General features: G+C 37.9%; 1 protein-coding gene across 6 annotated transcripts in view; it reads left to right on the top strand.

Annotated features, from left to right (window-relative positions):
- The window catches only part of NEDD4L (NEDD4 like E3 ubiquitin protein ligase), a 194,104-nt gene that overhangs the window by 110,671 nt on the left and 61,648 nt on the right, over positions 1 to 21,785 (top strand). For all 6 annotated transcript variants that reach the window (XM_037373202.1, XM_037373198.1, XM_037373201.1 and 3 more), the window contains 4 exons: positions 13,862 to 13,912; positions 17,865 to 17,926; positions 18,022 to 18,124; positions 19,033 to 19,199. In XM_037373202.1, the coding sequence (XP_037229099.1) occupies positions 13,862 to 13,912; positions 17,865 to 17,926; positions 18,022 to 18,124; positions 19,033 to 19,199 (383 nt within the window). The remainder of the gene's footprint in view (positions 1 to 13,861; positions 13,913 to 17,864; positions 17,927 to 18,021; positions 18,125 to 19,032; positions 19,200 to 21,785) is intronic.

A 21,785-nucleotide genomic window follows, 5' to 3' on the forward strand; every position in this document is an offset into this window, starting at 1 on the left:
TATATTATTGGCTGAAATATGCTAGCTATTATTTACACTTAAAGAATCTCACAGAAGCAAGTCCATAAATCGTATATGCTATCAAGTCACCTGTTATTAGTTAGGAAGCAGACTTATTAAGTACTGTTATCCTGAATGTGATGAACAACCTGTTGAATTAGACATTAAAATAAGGAATTAGAAATTTAGGATTAAAGAATTCTACGAAACTTCAGCTACCTAGAGATTAGGCATTTTGTGATCCTTGTGATCAAGGATCCAGTTTTGTTCAGTAGAAAGACATCCCCTATCTGTTTTGGGCACCTGCCGTAGTATAGGGGTGATCCCAAGTCTTTGGGATCATAAGCTGCTTCTACAGAAACACAAAATTTGCAGTATTTATTTAGGAGTTAAATTTTCTAGCTGCATTCTTACTATACCAGGGAAATTAGTAACTTTTTGTGTGTGTATTAGACATAGCCCATTTGCAACCTGCATATGAGAAATTAGTATCCCTTAGTTTTGATCACCGTATGTGAGAGGAGTGAAAGCCACTCTTTTGTGCACTTTGTGTATCAACTTCCATACCATCATTTTTAGTCGCTCACTGCAGTTTCCATTGTCATGCCTTACGCTGCACAGCAGAGAGCCTACCTCTCATTTCTGCTTTATTCTGAGAAGAGCATGTAGTAATTTGAAGGAAGAGGAAGTGTGTGAAGCACTGGGGATGTCGGGGGATGTGATGGGCTGGCTGGCATCACCAGACATTGGTATCTGGTATGTTTTGTGCCATAGGGCAAACAATGCTTAGCATTTCCTTCAAAGTGCAGCAAGGGGGAAGGAAGCCTTTTTGTGTGTGTTCTAAGAAAGATGCAGTCAAATTGTACGTACTGATGGTACTACCTAAAAAAGTTTTTAGTCAATTAAACATTTGACACTTCTGCCTTTTCTCCATCTGGCATGAAGTCAAACGATGGTGTGTTTGAAGCTTACAGGAAAGAGGAGTGCTAATAGTACCTTCATTGTGATTTGTATCTGACACAGATAAGGTAGTCAGATTTGTGAAATCTGGGCAGGATAGTAATAAGGAATCTTGGTATTTGTAGAGACTGGAAACAGACAGGGTATCTGATTTTCTGTTGAAAGAGCTCCCTCGTGAAGGCAGCATTGGTAATGAGCAAAACATTTTACAGTGCAATGCCTTTCCAAATACGAAAGCAGTTAGTAAGGACTGATGTAACTACTGCTTCATGGTGGTTGTGCTTTTAGGAACGCTAAGTTTAGATTTATAAATACTTACCTATTTTGTTGGTATTTGGAATACAATTAAAAATGCCACCTTTTACATACATACTAATAACTAATTCCAGTAGTAATAAACTATATTTAGTTCTAATGTAATGTTTTCTCATCTGATAATTTTAGTGCTGACAATTCCTCCTGTTGCATTTAGTTCCCTACTTTGTCACGTCTCAAGTGCAGAAATAAGGCATGAGTCCTGTATGTGAAAAGCTTAGCCTTTACTTTAGTAACAATGCAATTTTAGTAAAGCGTGGTACAGGAATAATTTTACAAGGAAGGAAGTGTTTTTGTTACGAGTGTGGAAGGAGGGAGAGACTGCAAGTACAATTAGACAAATTAGTTAATTAGACTGGTGTATCAGACTTCCTCCTTGATTGAAACTGAAGTTTAAGGTTCTGTCATACAAATTCATGTGACTGTGTTTGAAATACACTGGAATAATGATTATTTCAATTACTGCCATAGAATTAATCTTTGAATTCATATCTCATTAAATGAGAATTTTCAGTTAAACTTTTGCGAATTCTGGGAGAATGTCTTTGTTTTCTTATATATTACTCTAAAGTGATAACCATGTTTAATTTCAGCTCAGATTTTAAGATATGACCATTCAAACCTTAATTGGTTAGAACTTTTTTGATAAAGAATAGATTAGTAAAAATCTTCATGGCCTGGTTTCATAGATACATTGAAAGAGTATAATAAGTTGCCATTATTATCAAATGGAAAAATGCAATTTTAGTTATGCTCGGGAACCAGGAAGTGTTGTTGAAAATACTTTGCTTAAGAAAGGAGAGGTTATAGTGGCAACTGACAGAATTCATTTAAGTTTATATAAATGAAGAGAGTTTAAGAGAGAAAAAATATTCTGAAACTTGCCAACTAAGAATTTGATTTTGGTATTCCTTTTATCAAATGATAAATGAGTATAACAGTATTATTGATGTAGCTTTTTCATGTAAATGAGTTCAAGGAGTTGATAATGCCTTAAGTGTAGAAAGACATCTTGTGATGGCTAGTTAATATGTTAAGATTTTTGTTAAGATTTTAGTAAAAAGCAGTTAAAGATAAATGTGCTTTGCTTCAGTTAATAAAATCATGTTTTGCTGATAGTCTAAAAATATATTAAAAAGTACTTTTTGAACACAAATCTTTTGGTTTTTTGGGGTCTCTTTGATTTTTAAAGCCTGCAGTAAAAAGTACAGTTCAGTGTTTTCCCTATTCAGCTGCATTACCATAAATCTAAAAGCTCTGGGAGTTAAGAGACAAATTAGGGATACTGGAGATCTAATTGTATTGGTGAGGAGAAGGGAATGTATATGTCTTAGTTTGGAATTTCTTCTGTTGTTTTCTTTAAACACATTCCCCTCCTGAGGAGGCCAAAATTATTTATTTTTACTGTGCTATCTGTAAAAGTGCTTCTAATGTGATAATGGCTTTCTGTACTGGAATAATTGCTCTTACAAAGTCAATTCTGGTCTTGTTCTTAAGGTAACAAAACCAGGACTTTGCTTCATTGTTACATCACTGTAATGTGTTTCTGTGTTTTCTAATTAATGGGGAAAGAGCTTTCTCTGTCAATGTGAAATGTGGGATTTCATGTAGTTTTATGTAAAAGCAGCAGGTATTCTCTGCTATTGGGTTGGTATTTTTCTTTCTGGTATGTGCACTCTGTTGTATTTATGTTGTGAAAATTTAGTGAGATATGTAAGTTAAAGCTCTTGGAATGTTTCCTTGGCATTTAGCAGTGATGGTACATCATATCAAGTGCAGGGCTTAAGTAATACATAAGTAAAATTTGCTTAATTCTTGCTTAATTTTGCACTTTGTATTCTAACAGTTTGGCTGCTGAATTTGCTCAGTGGGGGTAATTGCCTCTTTACAGTCTCATGTTTTTCTTTGCCAGGTTGCTTTATTTTGCCAGTTTCTTCCAGCTTGAATTGTGTCATTTGCTTTTGGCTTTTAGAAAACATCAGCTTAAAGCTTAGTTGTACTTCCCCAAAGCAGAGTGTACTTCTGCACTTTGAGGGGATGATTTACACTGACATACTGATCATTCTTTGCAACCAAGGCTGCCAGTGTTAAAATTGTCCTATAATGATAATAGCTGCTCAGCCTTGTTTGGTGATGTGACAGGGCACTTCACTGCAGTGGATTGCACTGTGTGCTTTGCTCTCTCCCCCAGCGCCAGGAGCTCCTGGTGTTAGGCTGAAAGAAAAATGAGGAGCTAAACAACAGAAAATAAAGACTTAACCCTTAAGCACCCACTGGACATGAGATCTGAGTTTATAATACAAAACATTTTATTATGTAGCTCTACAGCTTGAAGGTCTAGCATTTGCAGGCCTCCAGTACAACCCCGTCAGAGTTGATGAGTACAATGCAGAAGTGTGCACATGCATGGTTCTGCAGTCTTTTCCATGCATCTACCTCTCCATCCAGTATGTTTGTGATGAAGTGCTGCAGGGAGAGGGTGATCTCAGAATAGTTTAATATTGCATGCCCTTTGTCATCACCTGTCCCTGAAAGTGCACCCATCAGACCACTGCCTGCACAGGTGCCTATGTTGTGATCCAGGGCCACCAAATTATGTTTGTGTGAATGTCCTTCATGCAACCATTCTTGTCACGTTAGGTATTATCCACTGGTATTTCAGTGATTTGAAAAGTTTGTAAAGAGCATAGCTTCAATTTATTGAGAAAAAAATTAAATATAAGGTGTGCTCTGAACCTCATCAGACTGTTTCTGCTATGAGCCCTGCATAGTCCAGACCCTAATAATTTAGGCACATAGTTGTGTGCTGAGAGATGGTGCAGGGCATTTGTGGTCTGAGAAGAGTGTGGACTTCTGAGTATTTTACTTTCATCAGAAGCTGCAGGGATTGAAAAAATAGTAAAATTTACTATAGGGATTGTGTCAGGCAGCTCTGAATTCAAGCAGTATCTGGATTGGAATGTGGCATCTGTTTAAACAGTGCACAGTAAGAGGATGCAACAATTTGTAGGTCAGGAAGCTGAGAACATCATGATCAACTGAAAATGCCAAGGGAAGGTGGGTGGAGTGTTATTACCCAATCTGGTATTTAGCCAGGGAATCAAAACATCTCTGAAAACTGCAGTGGGGTTGTTGATTGATGATTGGTCAGGACTCACATGCACATCACAGGGAGGTGTTAACATACAGCAATACAGATTCTGTTGTATCTTCTAATTATTTTTTTTTCTTGCATCTTCCCTGTCTCTCTGTTCAGTACTTCAATTTCACCTACAAATGCTGATGAGACGTCACTCCAGTGGTTTGCAGGTTCTCAGGACGAGGTGACCAGAGTACATTTGCACACAACAAGAGAACATTCAGTGGGAACCCATTTGTGATTGTTCCCAACACACATCTGTCCTACCCCACCTACTCTGGCTTATGCCTCTGTGTTGCACTGTCCATGCTCTGCAGTTATGCCAGTGAAATTATTAGTAGGGTCACTTAGCAAACTAGATCAGGCAATTAATGTTCTGTTTTTAAAGCCAGCTTAATTTCTTGATCTAGTTCATGCAAGCACAATGGGAGGTACAAGATACTACAGTACCAAGGAGGGAACAAGCAGAAAGCATGGCATCAGGAATTACTTGATCTGCTTTTGTCACTATATGCTAATTGTAATGTAAATGGAAATTTCATTGCATGGATTGGAACTCTTACATCAGTCAATCCTTTATCTAAATTATTTCCTTATGTTTACTTAGTGAATGACTGGATGCAGCTGTTGATATATTACTTACAGTATCTTGTGAATGCCTGAGTCACACTGTTTCACAGTCATACGTCTTCATTGATACCATAACAGCACACAGGTGTTTGAGGTACTACATCTCAGGTGGTAGCTTGTAAACCACTCAGTGTCCTGTTGACTTTTTAGATTCATGTCACTGACATGAATTTATTGACACAGAAATAGTCTGAGTTGTGTATTTGGCATAATTACATACATATTTATGAAGCTTTGCTGCATAGCCAAAATATTTTTTTACTGCTGTTTGGACACTGTAAAATTTTCAGACACTTTCAGAAGTTTGTGCTGTGTTACTTGTCATCAGTTTTAACAACGTGGTATATTGGTCTGTTTTTAGCAACAGGAAGGTTTACAAAAGTACAAGACCCAAGGGCTATGGAGACAGTTGTTGATGGTGGAGGTGCATCTTAGGGGTCAGAAGGTGCAACCGGATTTCACGAATTTGACCTGTTGTTAAATTGCAACATTAAAGTCTTTGCTGGGAGGAGAATTGTGTATATCAGGAGTGTTTGTGTACACATATGTGGGGTTTTTTATAGTATTTTTCTGTTGATTAGGATTGTTTTGCTTTTCAAGTTCCTCTAAGACATACCAGTTGAATGATAATGTGTTAACTTGCCATCTGGCTGCTCCCATACCTTACATGGAAATATGTATGAATAATCATTATGAAAATGCAAGATGAAAATAAAAAGATAAACCTGAAAAGTATGTGTGAAAATTCAGCAGGGAAATACGTTAAAAAAAAAAAACCACTAACTGGGGAATTATCTGCTAGAGATAACTGCTGAACTAGAGTATGTCAGGCAAAGTTTGAAGTAGTTCTTGAGTGTCTGGAGCTGGAAGCCTCTGCCTGAGCACAGGTCCTAGGAGAGAACTGCAGTTGCTCTTTTGCAAATGCTGGGTCTTTTGTCGATGTAATATGCCTACAGCTGGTCAGGCATGACCATACCTTCTTGCACAAACTACAGTAATTGAAAAAGAGGATTTTTTTTTCTACTTAGTAGTCACAGAATCATTGGGTGGGTGATGCTGTAAGGGACCTCTGGAGATTGTCTAGTCTACCCCCTGCTGAAATCCAAGTCAGAGTTGGTTGCTCAGGACCTTGTCCAACTGAGTTTTGTATCTGCTTGTGTCCACAGAGTATCTGCTAGAGGTAGAAAATCCACAGGGGTTTTAGGCAGCCTGTTCCCAGTATTTGATAAGTCTGACAGTAGTAAAGATTTGTCTGATGTTTAAATGGAATTTCCTGTGTTTCGGTTTCTGCCTATTGCTGCTTGTCCTGTTGCTGGGCACTGCCAAGCCTGGCTGGATCCTCTTTACTGCCCCCAGTCAGATATTTATATTCATCGCTAAGAAGCTTAGTCCCTGTTGTCAATACCAACTGTGGCAACCAGTTGTTGACCTGCAAGATCTGCCCACTCCTGTTGCTGATCCTTTACATCATTCGTGCAACCTTTTGATGAAAGTCCACCCTGACCTGTTGTGCTTTGTTATTTTTGAACTTTTGATTTCTATTTTGGCTGGAATAAAGCTAAGCAGATTTAGGCTGCCTGTAGTAGTTACTCATGTGCACTCAGCTATTACTCAGATCTTGTCTTAGTTTGCAATGGTTACTGTAATGTCCTGGTTTATCTTATAGTGAATACTATATTTAGGCATACTTAAAGGCTAAGATTAAATAACAGGTGTACATCTGAGGTAATATTTATCTCTTACTCCAAAACTGAAATAAGCAGGTACTCCTGCAAGAACATGTCTTACAAGAAAATATAAGGGAGGAAGACTTTGATTGATGCATGCTTATCTAGAATCTCTTACTGAGTTGTGTTCCAGTCTTACTTGGAATTTTGTTTAAGAGGTACTTTATCTGTGTGACCCTCTTTCAGACAAATTAGTATGTGGGTCATTCTTTGAAGCTTATTAGAACCCTTCTTGAAGCATTGTCTTTCTGAATTTGAGATTATTTTGTAGTTTTGTTAAAACAACTAGTTGTCAATTATTAAGGGTCAATAACAGCTTAATTGTTAACTACAGACACTTTTCCTTCTGGAAAACAACAAACTTAAATGTTTGAAATTAAGATTAATAAAATGCTTTTGTCATACTTTTTCATTTTGAATATGACTCCTGCTTTGTGTCAGTACCAAGTAAAATTGAGCTGCATGTATACCATCCTTAGTTTCAACTGTTTGTTTTGCACCTAGATGTTGATGAATGCTTTCCTTTCTATACTTTTTACTAGACTAAGGGCTTTTTAGGGTGGTGTAACTTTATCCCAGGCTTTTCTTACTGGCTTTGCAGCTTGGATATATATCAAGTTGCAGACTAATTTTTATAAGCATTTGGCTTGCAAGTGTCACCTTGTCATCTAAATCTCACATGCTGAACAGTTGTTTCACATTGTAAGTTTTTTGGCACAAGTTAGAATTTTAAAGTAGTTCTGTTGTTTTTTAAAACTTTTTAAGTCATTACCTACTTAAAACACTTAATAGTAATGAAGTGTTTTCTGGTGCCGTTGCCCTTAATGATAGCTATCTTCTAATCTTGATCTTTAATGATACCATAGGTAAAAGAGAAACTCTACTGCATAGTAGAATTATACATACATTTACTCTGTTCTAAATATGTTTTAAACTAGTATCTTTTTTTCTTCCAGCACTTATTCCTTATACTCCTTATCTTCAATTGCACATCTCTCCTCTTTTATATTACCTTGCTAAAAGGGAAAATCAGTTGCCTGAACCTTGGCTCCCAACAACAGTACCTAATTCTGAGACTTACTTCCTTTTGAAAGTGAAAAATAATTACAAGTATGCAAGTATAAAGTCCAGTGTAATGGTTCCTTAACACAAAGTCTGTGTGTGCTGTGCCTAAGAGGAAGCAATTAGTTGACTTTGAAGTTTCCTGATGGTGTTTGGGAGATGGGATGGGAGGGAATAGAAGATGGAAGGAGAGAATGAATTATTCCATCACTTCTGGGTTTTCTGAGCTTCTGCTACTGCCTGTACTGGCTGGCTTGAGATATGCACAAGGGTTGAGTGGTTGATAGCAAAATACTTCCTCCTGTTGGCTCTCACCATGCAACTTTAGTTCTTTTTGCAATGTGTTGGCATATCTGTATGCAAACTTTTGGGGTTTGCAGTTCGATTTGTGTAAGTTTTGGGGTAGAATGGGTGGTTAGTTTTTCTGTGTTTGGGACTTCTGGGAACTTTAAGGGCCTGTGTGGAGTGATTCTTGTACTGCATTTTATTAAATTTGCTCCTGACCAACAGTTGCTCAACTTACTGAATTTTTGGTATTGTTTTTTGAGGTGAGTAATATTAGGTGATAAATTTAACTAGCAGTTTGAGTGAAACATTTAACATTAGATTTTATTATAATGTAGAATTGACTCATTTGAGTATTGAAGCAGGATTGTCTCCCTTTATTTTCTTTACATTGGACATTGCTTAAAACAAATGTATTGCGCTGGATGGGTGCCATGAACCTCACCAGATTAGGCATCCTTTTTCCCATTATAATTTGCTGGCTGTCAGAGGTTTTGTCTGTACTTCGGATTCAGTGATAGTGACCAGGATTCATTGTAACCTGTGTCTGTGTTGATGTAACAGATGGGCAGAGCGACTCCAGGCATCCCGCAGCTGTGGGTGCTGCTGGGGCGTTCTAAAGAGGAAGCCATATGTTGAGAGTGACTATTTCTGACAACTCCAGCTGGTCATTAAGATTTTCTCATAAACCTGAAACAATAAAACTGGCAGTAAAGTTTTTGCTGGCAGCTGCAAGCTCTCTCCAGTGAACTAACTTTTTCTTCTGTTTACTGCTTAAAAAAATTCAGTAACAGCTTATCTTCATATAAGGTTATATAATGACCTATATAAAATATAGCTTATAAGGACACATATAAGCACCATTGCCTAGCTGACAGCTCTAAAAAATTGTTCAGCAATTTTGATTGGTAAAATCTGTTTCAGGTTGTAGGTTGACAAGCATCTGCATCCTGCGTCTTTCACGTTAGGTGTGGATTAGTCACTATCTTGAAGGGGGGAAAAAAGATCAGATCTGAGCAGGAATTAGTGTAATATGCAACTAAACAGGCAAGCTTGTGGATTGGATAGCCCTTTTTTATTTTAGTGAGAAGGAGGTTCTTGAAACAGACATTGTGTAATGAGAAATGTGAAAAATAAGGTACTGGAAATTCAATACATAATAGAGTAGGAAAAGGGTTCATGTGGCTTGTGACATGCCTTTTCTGGAAGCAGGAAGCCCCATGATGAGAATGCCTAAATGTTAGAAACGTGGAGGCCTGCAATAAATTTTTTTCATAGAAAAAAATGTCCTAAAATGCTAAGTATGAGTATACTAACTTCCCTTAAATATTTTTTCTTATAAATGTACTTGCATAGTCAAGGGTTGTCATAAAGATTCAGTTTTACAGGAACCTTAGTACTGGTGAAGGATGACCATATTCATGCTAGGAGTAGCTGAGGAAGTCTTGGGTTTTTAACTGTCACTGCTGCTTACTGGCAGAGCCAGGCTAGAACTAAGGATTTTCCAGTTCTACTCTAAACTACAGACAGACAGATTTTGTTGGTTCTTTACAGCTGCTTTAAAGGCTGTAAAAAATTTACTTTTTACTCCTGAAATTCGGTCTGGGTAGAAGGGAAGACTTTTAACGTCAGTCTGGACTTTGTACAGTTCTGACAGCCCAGGTTACCATTGCCAGACTGCAAAGTATCTGGATGTACCAGATAAAATCAGTTATTCAATGGGGATGCAGCAGTTCTCATGATTTCTAGGTATGTTAAAATCAGATAAATATGTGGTATACTTACAACATGTCTACTTACAGAATCTATCAGATACCTCAGGCTTGCATGTAAGTCACCTGTGTGTATGTCTGTTTAGAAATACCCTGAGGAAACTTTATTGTCTTGTTTCCTTATATGCCCACCATCTGCACCAGCCTACGGTGTGGTTTCCTCCCCGTCTTGGGTGCAGAGAAAGGACCCTCTTCCCCACATATATAGTGAAACTCCATCCGTTTCTGGTCACAGTTCTGCTTCTAACCAACCTGAAAATTTTCATGAGTTTGGTTTCTTTGAACTAAAAGCTGCGTGAACAGATCTAAAAACAGGTATATCTTTTCTTTCAAGTAGCCAATATTTGATTAACTGTATTGAAGCAAGAGGTGGAAGGTACTTGGTATTTGCCAATATTGAGGGAGAAATATGTTAATTCTCTTAAGAGCTACGCTTGCTGCCAGGTTTTTCCAGTAATTGCTAGGAAGAAGATTAATTGTCAAAATTCAGTAGTGAAATTCTATTAGCTATTTTTACTTAAACTTGGAAAAAATAGAGGCTCCTTGGTGCAGATATTCTTCCTGTGTTGTTCCATGGGCATATAATGCAGCAGTATGTGTCCACGCTTTGGGGATCATGGGACTTTATGCTATCTTTGAGGCAGAAACAGAATTGTTATGATGTTATCATATAAAATATGAATTTTAATATTAAACTTAATGCTCTGCTATGAGAAATGTGTGAACTTTGGCTTTGGAGCAGCAGTATGCACTTCCTGGAATTCCGTGCATAGCGTGGTTATAAATAAGCAGCAGGTTATTTGGGAATCACTAGGGCTGATATCTGGTATCATAAACAGTATCTGGGAGAAACTTTTCCCTGACAGTTGATTTTTGAAGAATGCAATTTGCTTTATTTTGAAAATTCCTATCTTATTAATGAATGCCAAGTATACATCAAGCACAGTGACCAGCTCACAAAGCAAACACATATATGCTATTTAATTACTTTAAACCTCATCTGTTGCCAAGATTTCATTCCTTTGATTATTGAATATAACATCTCCAATCAAGATTAGAATTCTTCACGTTTAGCTAAGGTACTAAAATGGTAAGTGTATGATTGCCAATGTATGATTTAAGTCTGGCTTTAAGATAAAATAATTTTAAAGGGAGCTATCTTGTTATTTGTGCATGTGTCTATAGCATTGGAAACATATTTGTATTCAAATAAATAGGCTTTTAAAAGTCTTCAGAAAAGTATTCCCTTTGTTGTTGAAGCTCTTGAGAAGCTACAAGAATTAGTGTTTTCTGCTTCATTGTTATGTTTTATTAACTTATTCTTATCTGATGTGTAACATCATGGTTATAGGAGAATTTGGGGGGTGGAGTAGCTGCAAGAACAGAACCACTCCATTCATTGGCATAAATTTTAGATTTCATGTATTAAAAAGGTCTGGGTGTTACGAGCAGGTGATTTCTCATCAGAGATTTCTGTTTGATGCCCCGCACTCAGCAGAACGGGCTGGGGAAGCCTGGCTCTGTACCGGCCTGGCAGTGCCCAGTGCCCTGGGCTCAGGGACACAGCCCATGTACCCCCAGCAGCCTGCCTTTGCCATGGCAGTTCCGCTTGGGTGCAGCAGCTGGCACTGCCTGGGACGCATGTATGCACCCCCACCATGGCCTGTTCACGTTCTTCACTTCTTCCCAGGTCCCCCGGTGGGGCTCTGGCTGACCTCTGTGGCTTTGTCCCCATGACGCAGGTTATTGGCAGTTTCCTGGGTCACTGTCCTCTCTAGTCTTCCTGCACCAGTGGTAGGGCCATGCAGCTGCTTGCAGTGCATGCCTGTTCCTCTCCTGCCTGTGCCACAGCCCTGGAGCCAGGCAGGCGCCGTTCCACTTGGCCTCCCCATGGTGAGGATCTCTGATCCCACTCTAGCCCATACCAGCCTTATCTGGTCAGTGAGAGAGGAGCAAATGCAGCCCAGGCCTCGTTTTGTCTGTGTGGTGCTTTTGGGTAGGTCTTCTCATTGACAGCTGTCCATATGGCCATGTCACTGGGTTACCTTGTGTTTGGAACAGCCTGTGCATTTTTGATTTACAAAAACATATCTGCATTTCAGGCTATTTGTTTCAGTTGGGCACATTTCAGGTCAGAATTATTGTAAGATAAAAGATTTCCTCGGTTGTGGGTGGATTGTGAAAGAAATAATTAAGCACTGGTGGGAACTGAGAGTGTACAGCAGCATGACATGGCTGGTATCCCTCTTGTGTTCCCATCTGTGAGGACCCTGCATTCACCTCAGGAGAGCTTTTACAGCCCTGAGTGTAGGTGTTTGGTTAAGCTCCGAGGAGAGAAGAGTGGGAGATGGCTTCTCCTGGGAAGGGGCCAGAGGAACAAGCTCCCAGTGCCCCATGATGCAGCTGTCACTTCCATTGGGGTGCAGAAGCTGCCCATATCCTCTGGGGACCTGGTTGCATGAAGAAAGGCTTGGAATTGCCTTCCACAGTGGCTCCCCTCAACAGAAGGTGATGCTATTAATCATAGAAATTATTAAATGCTCAAGTAGTTTTGAGGTGTCTGTAAGTGATAAGATTAACACTCAAGCGGTGCTTTAAAGTTGTAATTTACTTAAAGAAATCACAGTCCATTCAGTACGCAGATATTTCCAGCTAGATATGTTGATTGAATATATAGAGACAATATTGTTTTGTGAGAAAATTGATGAGAGTACACATTTTCCCTCTCAAAATTTATCATTGATTTGTCCACCTCTGCTACTATTTCATGTTTCTTTTGTTCTGCCTGTCCTTGTAAGTGGATTGTTGGAAGTGCACTGAGATACCTTGTGTGAATTTTTATGCTCTTTAAAGTGGGTAGGTATGTATGGGTGGTTAAGCCTGAGCATCTTCAGGAATCACTTGAGTATTGTAAAGATCAGTTAGGTCTTTGAACTTCCTGAAGAACTCTCTTTATCCTGTCATCTTCATAGCCGTCAAATGGATATGGAATATAGTTGGCAGAGTTATGAATAGCGGTTTAAATACCCAATAATAAAGGTATTGTTAGATGGAGACTAGGTCCTGCTGTGGCTTATCAGTGATTACCTCCATAGGAGAAGGTGCCTTTGGCTTTTTCGCTCTGAGAGAAGGTGGTGATCAGATAGTGAAGAACACACAGGAAAGTGGTGTTTATCCCTTCTATATGGACATAACTGTGCATAAGTGAATTTCTGATGGTGCTGTGTGGCTTGAATGTTGGTATAACTGCATCCACATGCTTAATTTGAAGTGGCGTATGAATGGTTAAGTCTTCAAGTGGGAAATGCAGGATTGCTCAGAAGGCTGGTTATAAGGGTTTGTAACTGTTCCTCAGGAACTAAGCATATCGAATTAATGGAACAGCGTTCTTTAAAAAACCCAAAAAAGTTCTGAGACTTTGCTTTCTGTTTGGTAAAGTGATAAAACAAGTGTTTATTTTGGAGAAAAATGTTTGTAATTAATTCAGTTCTGTCTTCACTGTTTCGATGTTAGGTTACCCTCCCTTCCCTGTCAGAGTTTTTCCTTTAAAAAAAAAGAACAAAGGAAAAAGTCCCTGAGGTTTGACACAAACATTTCAATGACATGGTGAACTGTAATATCACTCTGCTTTTTGATGCATGACTGAATCATGGAAAGAGTAGATTATTACTTTGTGCTTTGAATTATGCATAGGTTGTCAGAGGAAACAGAATTTCATCAGTACATAACATACATACTGTGGACTAAGAAGCCATTTTGAACTGTCACAGAAAGTGCTCTGCTGAGATAGATAAATTACAACAACAAATAAGGTGCAACAATGAAGGGTTGGAAACCAGTAACTGCTAAGATAATGGTACTTGACCATCTTTATTTTTGCTTCATTGTGACTGGATTAGTGTTTATAATTTTTTTTGCTTTTCTGATGTAAAATTACTCCTTATGCTGTCTTTTTTTTTTGTATTTGACAGACTAGAGACGACTTCCTGGGTCAAGTGGATGTGCCACTTAGTCACCTTCCGGTAAGCAGTGCTTTGGTCTCATCATGCTCCTTTTTTTCATCACCAGATATGAAAAACCCTGATGTTACGTAGATTTTATTTCCATAAGTAGTCCAGTTAAATTTTCTTAAAGCAAACATTCCTAGCATAGCATTAGAGGCTTAAAAAAAAATGTTATGGACAACAAAGCCCCACTGTGCACAGGAATTGGGAGAAACAGTTCCCTTTGCAGAGACAAGGAATACAGTTGTGGTCTGTCTGTTACCTGTTAAATTCCTCAACATCCAGGAATCACTTCTTACTGGATTATTAAAATCCTGGTCTTGTCTGAGGCAGTTAATGATGACACGTGGCCAATAGGCTGGTTGTTTCTCACCTTGTTTCTCACCTTACCATTGGTGATTATTGTCCTATTAATCTTCTGGCTTCTTCCTTTTTATGATTTTGGTTGAAAAATGATTATGATATGGTTGAAACAGCTGTATTCTTTCTTAGCAAACTCAGTTTCCTACAGAACTTCTGTTAAAGCATTGAAAAAAACCCACATTTTTGGGGTCCTATTTGTCTGATTTTCTGTCCAAGTAATATGCTGCTAAGGTTGTTGGATAGTAGTTCTGTTTGGGAAAGTGGGTAGTACGTTTTGATATTGCTTCAAACTTTGTAAAGGCAAGTCATGGACTGAAACCAGAGGAACTGCTGAACCAGCATGACAGGATCTTAAGAAGTTACAAAAATTCAGTTCCTGTGAAAATTCTTTATTTCATGGGTAGATTTGCTTCAGATTTAGTTTTTCAGTATTTTGTGTGGCCTTTTCTTTTTTCTTAGCAGACAAGAATCCAAAATGAACTTTGCAGAAAATGTTTGTTGTTAAAAAGCATTTCTTCTGTCTTTTGTATTCACATTGTGCTTCATCCTATGCTTCAAAGCTGAATTCAGTCACTGTCAAAAGAACTGAAGGTAGAAAGGGACAAGGCTCAGAAAGTATGAAACACTGCAGTTGGTTTTCATCTTCTTTGTAAATATTAAAAAAAGACACTTTCTACTTCACAGTTTTCTAGTAAATTCTGCATATATATGTTTGTATTTATGTGGTGATTGCTTTAGACTTGGTATAAGTGTTTTCTGATACTATATAATACCTTGAATGACTAATACTGTCTGGATTTAGTTAATATTTTTTAAACGTTGAACGAGTTAATCTTACTTCCATGAACTTGGAGAGGGGTTCTTTGTACTTGAATGGGTGACCATGGGAACGGTGGAAGCTATTGAAAATGTTTGCATCAAAATAAGGTGTCAGTTTTAGTATGACTGTTGATATTTGTGTCTTAATTTGACTTCTTTCTATTGATGGATGTTATTGTGGCAGGAAAATGGTTTTGTAATTACTTTCACAGTGATGCTTATTTTGATATGTCTATTATGGGTGATCTGCCACTGTTGTGGTTGGCTTATAAACTGTAATAGTTGAAAAATGTGATGGAACAATCAGAAATGTATTCTGATGAAAAATGACTCATTCCTTTCTCATATGAGCTTATGTCTTGTGAGCTATATTGTGTGGTATTATTTTATCCATACTTGTGTGTGTATGGATGTATTTCCATGTATCCATATGCAGAGACATTATCTAAATAGCCTGTACTTAACCATAGAAGAAGTCCTCCAGTGTTAAGCTACGTGTGTCCTGCAAACAATGTACTATGAAATATAAAATGATGAGGGACGTATTAGTGTGTGCCTATTTTGCAGAGTCAGGTAGTATTTTAAAGTTCCTTTTTAGTAAATGTTATTTTTAATAATTAAACACCATTAGCAAAATTTGAGATGGAGCTACAGAGATGTCACACACTTTCTGTGAGCTGTTTTGAGGAATGAGTAGCTTTTTGTTTTCCTTCTGTATTCTGTAGGAAGAGAACAACTCGTTTCACTGGGGGCTTACATAGAACGTGCATGCATATCTCTTTCTAGCTCATATTTGAGCGGAATACTAAACTTCTTCAAATTGTTTTAAAGTCATCTACTATCTTTACATAGAAAATCCAACATTTAAAAATTTCCTGGATCAGCTGCTCCACTGCTACTGAAGAACAAAATCCATTGTGCTAAAATGATGAAATTTTGCAGTCCAGAACTTTGCATTTCCTTCTAGGCTCGCTAGAAAGTGAATGTGATTCCTGTACAATATCCTTCTTCATTCTCCTTCTTTGCAGACAATTTCTTTGGCTCCAGAAGTTGCTTTTTTTCCTCCAAAAATTTTCTTTGGCAAAACCTGCAATATGTGTCTCAGAATAGTTGCTCTTTCTATAGCTGTAATGTAGCAGTCTCTCCACAGGTTGCATACTGCCTCTGGACGTGTTCTCATACTCTACTTAAGGTGTGTGTACTAATCTGATTTTCAGGGAAACATACTGTTTATGTTCTAATCTATATTTCCTCATCCATCATTCCAGTACCTTAATAAGAGCCATTGTGGTATATTTATTAACAAATATTTGCTTTCTCATTCTAGCTGTACTACTGATTTGTTTGTCAAAATCCTTGTTTTCTTTAATACGATCTAATAGTTAACTAAAAAATTTGGTAAAAAGACCCAGCTTCTTATTTTATATGTATTACAGTTGAGTGCTAAAAAGCAGTACTTTTTAATCATGTGTGCCTTGATGTCCTCTCGGTTTTGTTAAAATCTACTATCTCTGAAAATAACATGAAATCTGTCTCTCACAGATGAAGCGGACACTCAGTGCAGGAAATGCCTTGCAGGATAAGAGTTCAGTCAGTGAAAAGAAGGTCTATATGGTATTTGATATAATACCTGAAATAATGAGTTAGGATTGATTTTAAAATTCTTACTTACTGACTTTGAAATACAACAGACAACAAAGCTTTTAATGAATAATAATCTGGGAGATTATTCCGTGTTTAGGAAGGTTTAGTTAAAAAAAATGGACTGGAGAAGTATTCCTGGTTGGAGGGCTAGGACAGGGAAAGGATTTACAGATTTACTATTATTTTTTTTTAGCGGATGGCAGACAGGCACAGTGTTCTGAGAAGCACCCACTATGTGCTCATTTTGAGAAAGTCCGGTGTGATCTAAGAAACTAGGTTTCTAGTCTTACTGTAGTGTCTGTTATAATGTGCTTGCTTTTACAGTGTAACACAGTTCATGCTTCCAATTTTGTCAGCCCAAATTGCACAATCCATACAGTACCCCAAACAATCAGCAGATCAGTGTGTACATGGATGTCCGATTCCCTTGTTTACCTCATCATTTTTAAATTCCTAGTTTTTTACCTGTAGCATTCATGCTCTCACAGACATGCAGGATGTAACTTATTTGATAAGAAATTCACATGTAATAGAAAGTTTTCAAGATTTAAGCCCTTATGAAACTTACAGTTAAGAGGAAATCAGAAGGATGTAATCTGTCAGCCTGGTAATATTACTTACGTACACCATAAAGGATTTTAAAATCTTTATTATTAATAATTTATATAATTATATACAATGTTAAATATATATTAATTTATGTAATTATGTACAATTAATATATAGTTAATTATTTGAAAGAAGAAATTAAGACCAGCTGAGGAGTTTTATTTCATCGCTTTCTAATGTGCAGAAAAAATAGTGCTTCAAAATAGATGCAACCTTTTCTGATGCAGCTGTTGGGTGACGGAATGAAGTTGGAAGGGGTTTGTTTAGTTGGTCTTGTCCACCTTTTTCTGAATTGTGAGTGTTGTACACGCTTTATATGTGAGACTTGGTTCATGCCATCACAGACATTTGCAGTGACATATCTTGAGGGCTGCTGCTGTAGCCCTGGGCTAACATCTAATGGTGGAGGTCTGCCTGCTCAGTGGTGTTAAAAGTCTCTTCTAGCATTTATACTGCATCTGGGATGTGAATGTTCTTTATATGCCTCTGTACTTGTGGGTAAGCCCTTTAATTTGTCATTTTCTTAAATGCTCAGACTGAAGACCCAGCCATGGAAAGGCCATACACATTCAAGGATTTCCTTCTCAGACCAAGAAGGTGAGAGTGAGGACCTTTGTATTTTAAAACATTTCTTACTTCAGGGTTTGTTTTTTTAAGAGTTGTTGAATGAAATGTACCTCCTTGTCTTCTAGCCACAAATCTCGTGTGAAGGGTTTCTTGAGACTGAAGATGGCTTATATGCCTAAAAATGGTGGCCAAGAGGAAGACAGCAGTGATCAACGGGATGAATCTGAGGTAAGGCTTAATGTTTGTGGAAGCATTCAAGTTATTAGAGATTCAAATATAATTGTAGAAAAAGTTGTACCTTGAAAGATAAAACCCTGGTAGCAGTGTTAGTAGCAGCTTATTCTTCTCCCCCTCTCCAGTATTTTTTGTTTGGTTTAACTGTAACCTGGTGTTTTCTCAACCATTTCAAGTACTTCAAAGTGTTTCAGCTGCCACAATGAATTCCAAAATCTGTCTGACTGAGCTTTTGAGCAAGTAGAAGTGGAAGTCATGCCAAGCAGAAGATTTCAGAAGGTCTATGCAAGTAATTTGTAAACACGATGGTCTGTATTGGGTATCTCTTCTTCAGAGGCCATTTCAAAATATGTTTTATAAAATTTTTCTTTATTTTCTTGGCAGTGTTTGCTTTGCAGAGAATAAAACTCATGCAAGTAAAGCAGGTTTAAAGGCTTCTCAGCACTTTTAGCAGCCATCATCCATGTTAAGAATTAGCTGCAATTAGGGCTGTCAGAGTGAATGTCAGGCCAAGTTTGCCTTGCTAATAGTGTGCAGCAGTCATCTGTAACTTGGGAATGAGGGCTCTCATCCCAAGCCAAACATCTTTGAGTTCTAAAGTTAGCAGTTGGTTCTCTTTGGCTTCTTGACTAGAAGTCTGCATCTAGCCACCATTAGAACAAACGACCACACAAACACGTTTGGGAATCCCTGTTGTAATAGACTGATGGGTTTTTTTGTCATTGAAACGAGGTGTAACTGTAACCACAGAGATTATTCCATTTCTATATGGTTTACATTTAAGTAATTCTGAACTTCTTTCAGAGTCTGCACCTATATGGTAATATAAGCAACAGTGAAATAACTTCTCTTTAACTTGAGCTTTAAAATTCTTAAATTTTTCTTTTTAATTCATTCTTAAGCATGGATGGGATGTGGTTGATTCCAGTGACTCTGCATCTCAACGTCAGGAGGAGTTACCACCTCCTCCGCTGCCTCCTGGATGGGAAGAAAAGGTGGACAACCTGGGGCGGACTTACTATGTCAACCATAACAACAGGACTACTCAGTGGCATCGACCAAATTTAATGTAAGTAGCTCTATAGTGCAATGTTTTGTGGATGTGTGCAAAATCATCAATATGAGTAGGGTTTTTTTTTTCAACAAACATAACCATTTTGAATTTACAAGTTCAAGGCTGGAAAAAGTCTCAAGACTTTTACAAAGCAATCGATAAGAGGCACACTGTTCCTTTCAGCAACAGATTTATTGTGATTTTGGTGCTGTGTACCTAAAAGAATATTCATGGAAACATTTTCACAGATGTGCTAGTAAATATATACTGGGAATACACACATGTATTCTGGGAAATTCTAGGAAATCTGAAGAGGTGGAGGGAAGTCAGTGCATGTGCCTTAGAGAACTGGGAAACAGATGTGGTATTTTTCATTAAGAAATTTAACAGCAATAAATTACTTTCTTCTATAGAGACTGTTTAAAAGGTAAGGGGGGAAAAAAAGGCAACTCTATTAAGGTTAATCTGATTAGCTTTGAGGAGATCCTGATTATTATTCAGTGCATAGACTGCATTACCTATGTAGGCTGGTTGTGCTAGTGTGGAGGTCCTCTTCAATTTTATAAAGTTGTGGCAAGCTTACATTTTTAAAAATATGTATAATTTACAATGTTAAAAGTTACACTGAAATTGTATATTAGTCAAACATCTTGCTTTTATGTAGCGACTGTTCTTCCACTATTGCTTATTACAACAGTAATGGTTAATCTTTCTTGAATATTCATAATCATAGCTATATTATGCAAGTGTGTGTTGTCTTTATATAAGGCATTATTTGTTTTCTTGTCTGATGTGTTTATTCATAGCTAGAATTGAATTAATAGAATCATGGAATCATTTACATTGGAAAAAACCTTTAAGATCATTGAGTCCAACCATTAACCCAGCACTGCCAAGCCCACCACTAACCCATGGCCCTAAGTGCAGCATCTACACATCTTTTAAACACCCCCAGGGCTGGTGATTCCAGCACCCCCCTTGGCCACCCTTTCCATGACGGGATTTTTCCTAACATCCAATCTAAACTGCCCATGGCACAACTGGAGGCCGTATCCTGTTGTCCTAGTGCTTGTTACTTGGGAGAAGAGACTGACCCCCGGCTACAACCTCCTTTCAGGGGGTTGTAGAGAGCAAGAAGGTCTCCCCTCAGCCCTCTCCTCTCCAAGCTGACCCCCCCCAGCTCCCCCAGCCGCTCCCCATAGGACTTGTGCTCCAGTCCCTTGGTGTCTTTCTTGTAGCGGGAGGCCCAAAACTGCATGTGGTATTTGAGGTGCAGCCTCAGCAGTGCCTGTTTGTTCTGTATGTTTTGACCTGTTTACTATTGAACTATTTGAGCTATTTACTAAGCAATGCGTATTTTATCAAGTATGTCTCATCAATCACTATCAATATGATTGGTAATGGTCAATAAGTGTCTATAAAAAAGCAGATTTTATAAATTATTTGATTTAGAATCTGCTTGTAATCTGATTGTGCTAAATGAAGTCAAGAGTACGTGGATTCAGAAGTGTTTGACTGGGAGATACCAAAAAGTAATCATCGCTAGAAAGCATCATCATTAGATGGGTGTATAAAATGAAAGCCTTGGGGTTTGCTTTTAGCTAGGTATCATCACAGGTAGTTTGGAAAGAAATGCATAATTACTACTGATCAACTTTATGCATGGCAGTAGGCTTGGTGAAGAGTGAAGATTTTAAAATGATGCTGTTTAGCCTTTAAATTCCATGGATTTATGAAACCATATGAGCGGAAGGTCTTGTGAGGTTGAAAGTAGATCCTACTTTCAACATTACATAACCTCTCACATTTAGGCCAGTAACTCAGATACTAAGTTGGTCATCAAGGAAGGGCGTTGAATGCTTTACAGTCCATGTCTGCAGTAGGAACATGAGAGTAGTTTATTTCTCATAGTTATTTAAAATGCGCAGTGATAAAATGATTGCACAAAAAAGTTTTTGCTGAACATCACTGTCTTTCAAAGTTACGGTCCCTCATCCTGAAGGAAAGATTCAGATACAGTACTGCCTTCCAGCAGCATCTGCCTATTGAGTACTGAAGTAGAGGTTTATATCTGGCTGTGCACATTGCGGAGTCCCACCAGCCAGCCAGGTCTCCGTCCGGGGAACTCAGGTATTTTCCATTTCCACTACTGCTGGTGTGTGCTAAACTAGTGGATGTAGCCAGTTCAAAAAGTTATCCATACAGCAATAGCTTGCATTTGCTTTGGCTGTCACAGAAAGGAAAACAATAGTTGACATAAAGACAGGGACAAAGGTAAAATCTCTGGGTCAGGAATGATTCTGTTCATCACAGGAAAGGATGAGTAATGGTGGGCTAGTATATCTGAGTGTTGACTTCCATTTCTGGTCAGCTAACTTTGGTGTATAAAGAATGTTAATTCATAATAAATACATATTTGTAATATAATATATAGCACGTATATTATGTATAACATATGAATAATTCATAATAAAAAAATACATGACAAGTATAAGTTACTCCTGGGGAGATTCCAGCTGGATGCAAGAGGAAAATTTTTCACAATGAGAACAATCAACCAATGGAATAATCTCCCCAGGGGAGTGCTGGATTCCACAACAC

The sequence above is a fragment of the Falco rusticolus genome, chromosome Z, assembly GCF_015220075.1.
Source record: "Falco rusticolus isolate bFalRus1 chromosome Z, bFalRus1.pri, whole genome shotgun sequence".
Taxonomy (NCBI): Eukaryota; Metazoa; Chordata; class Aves; order Falconiformes; family Falconidae; genus Falco; species Falco rusticolus.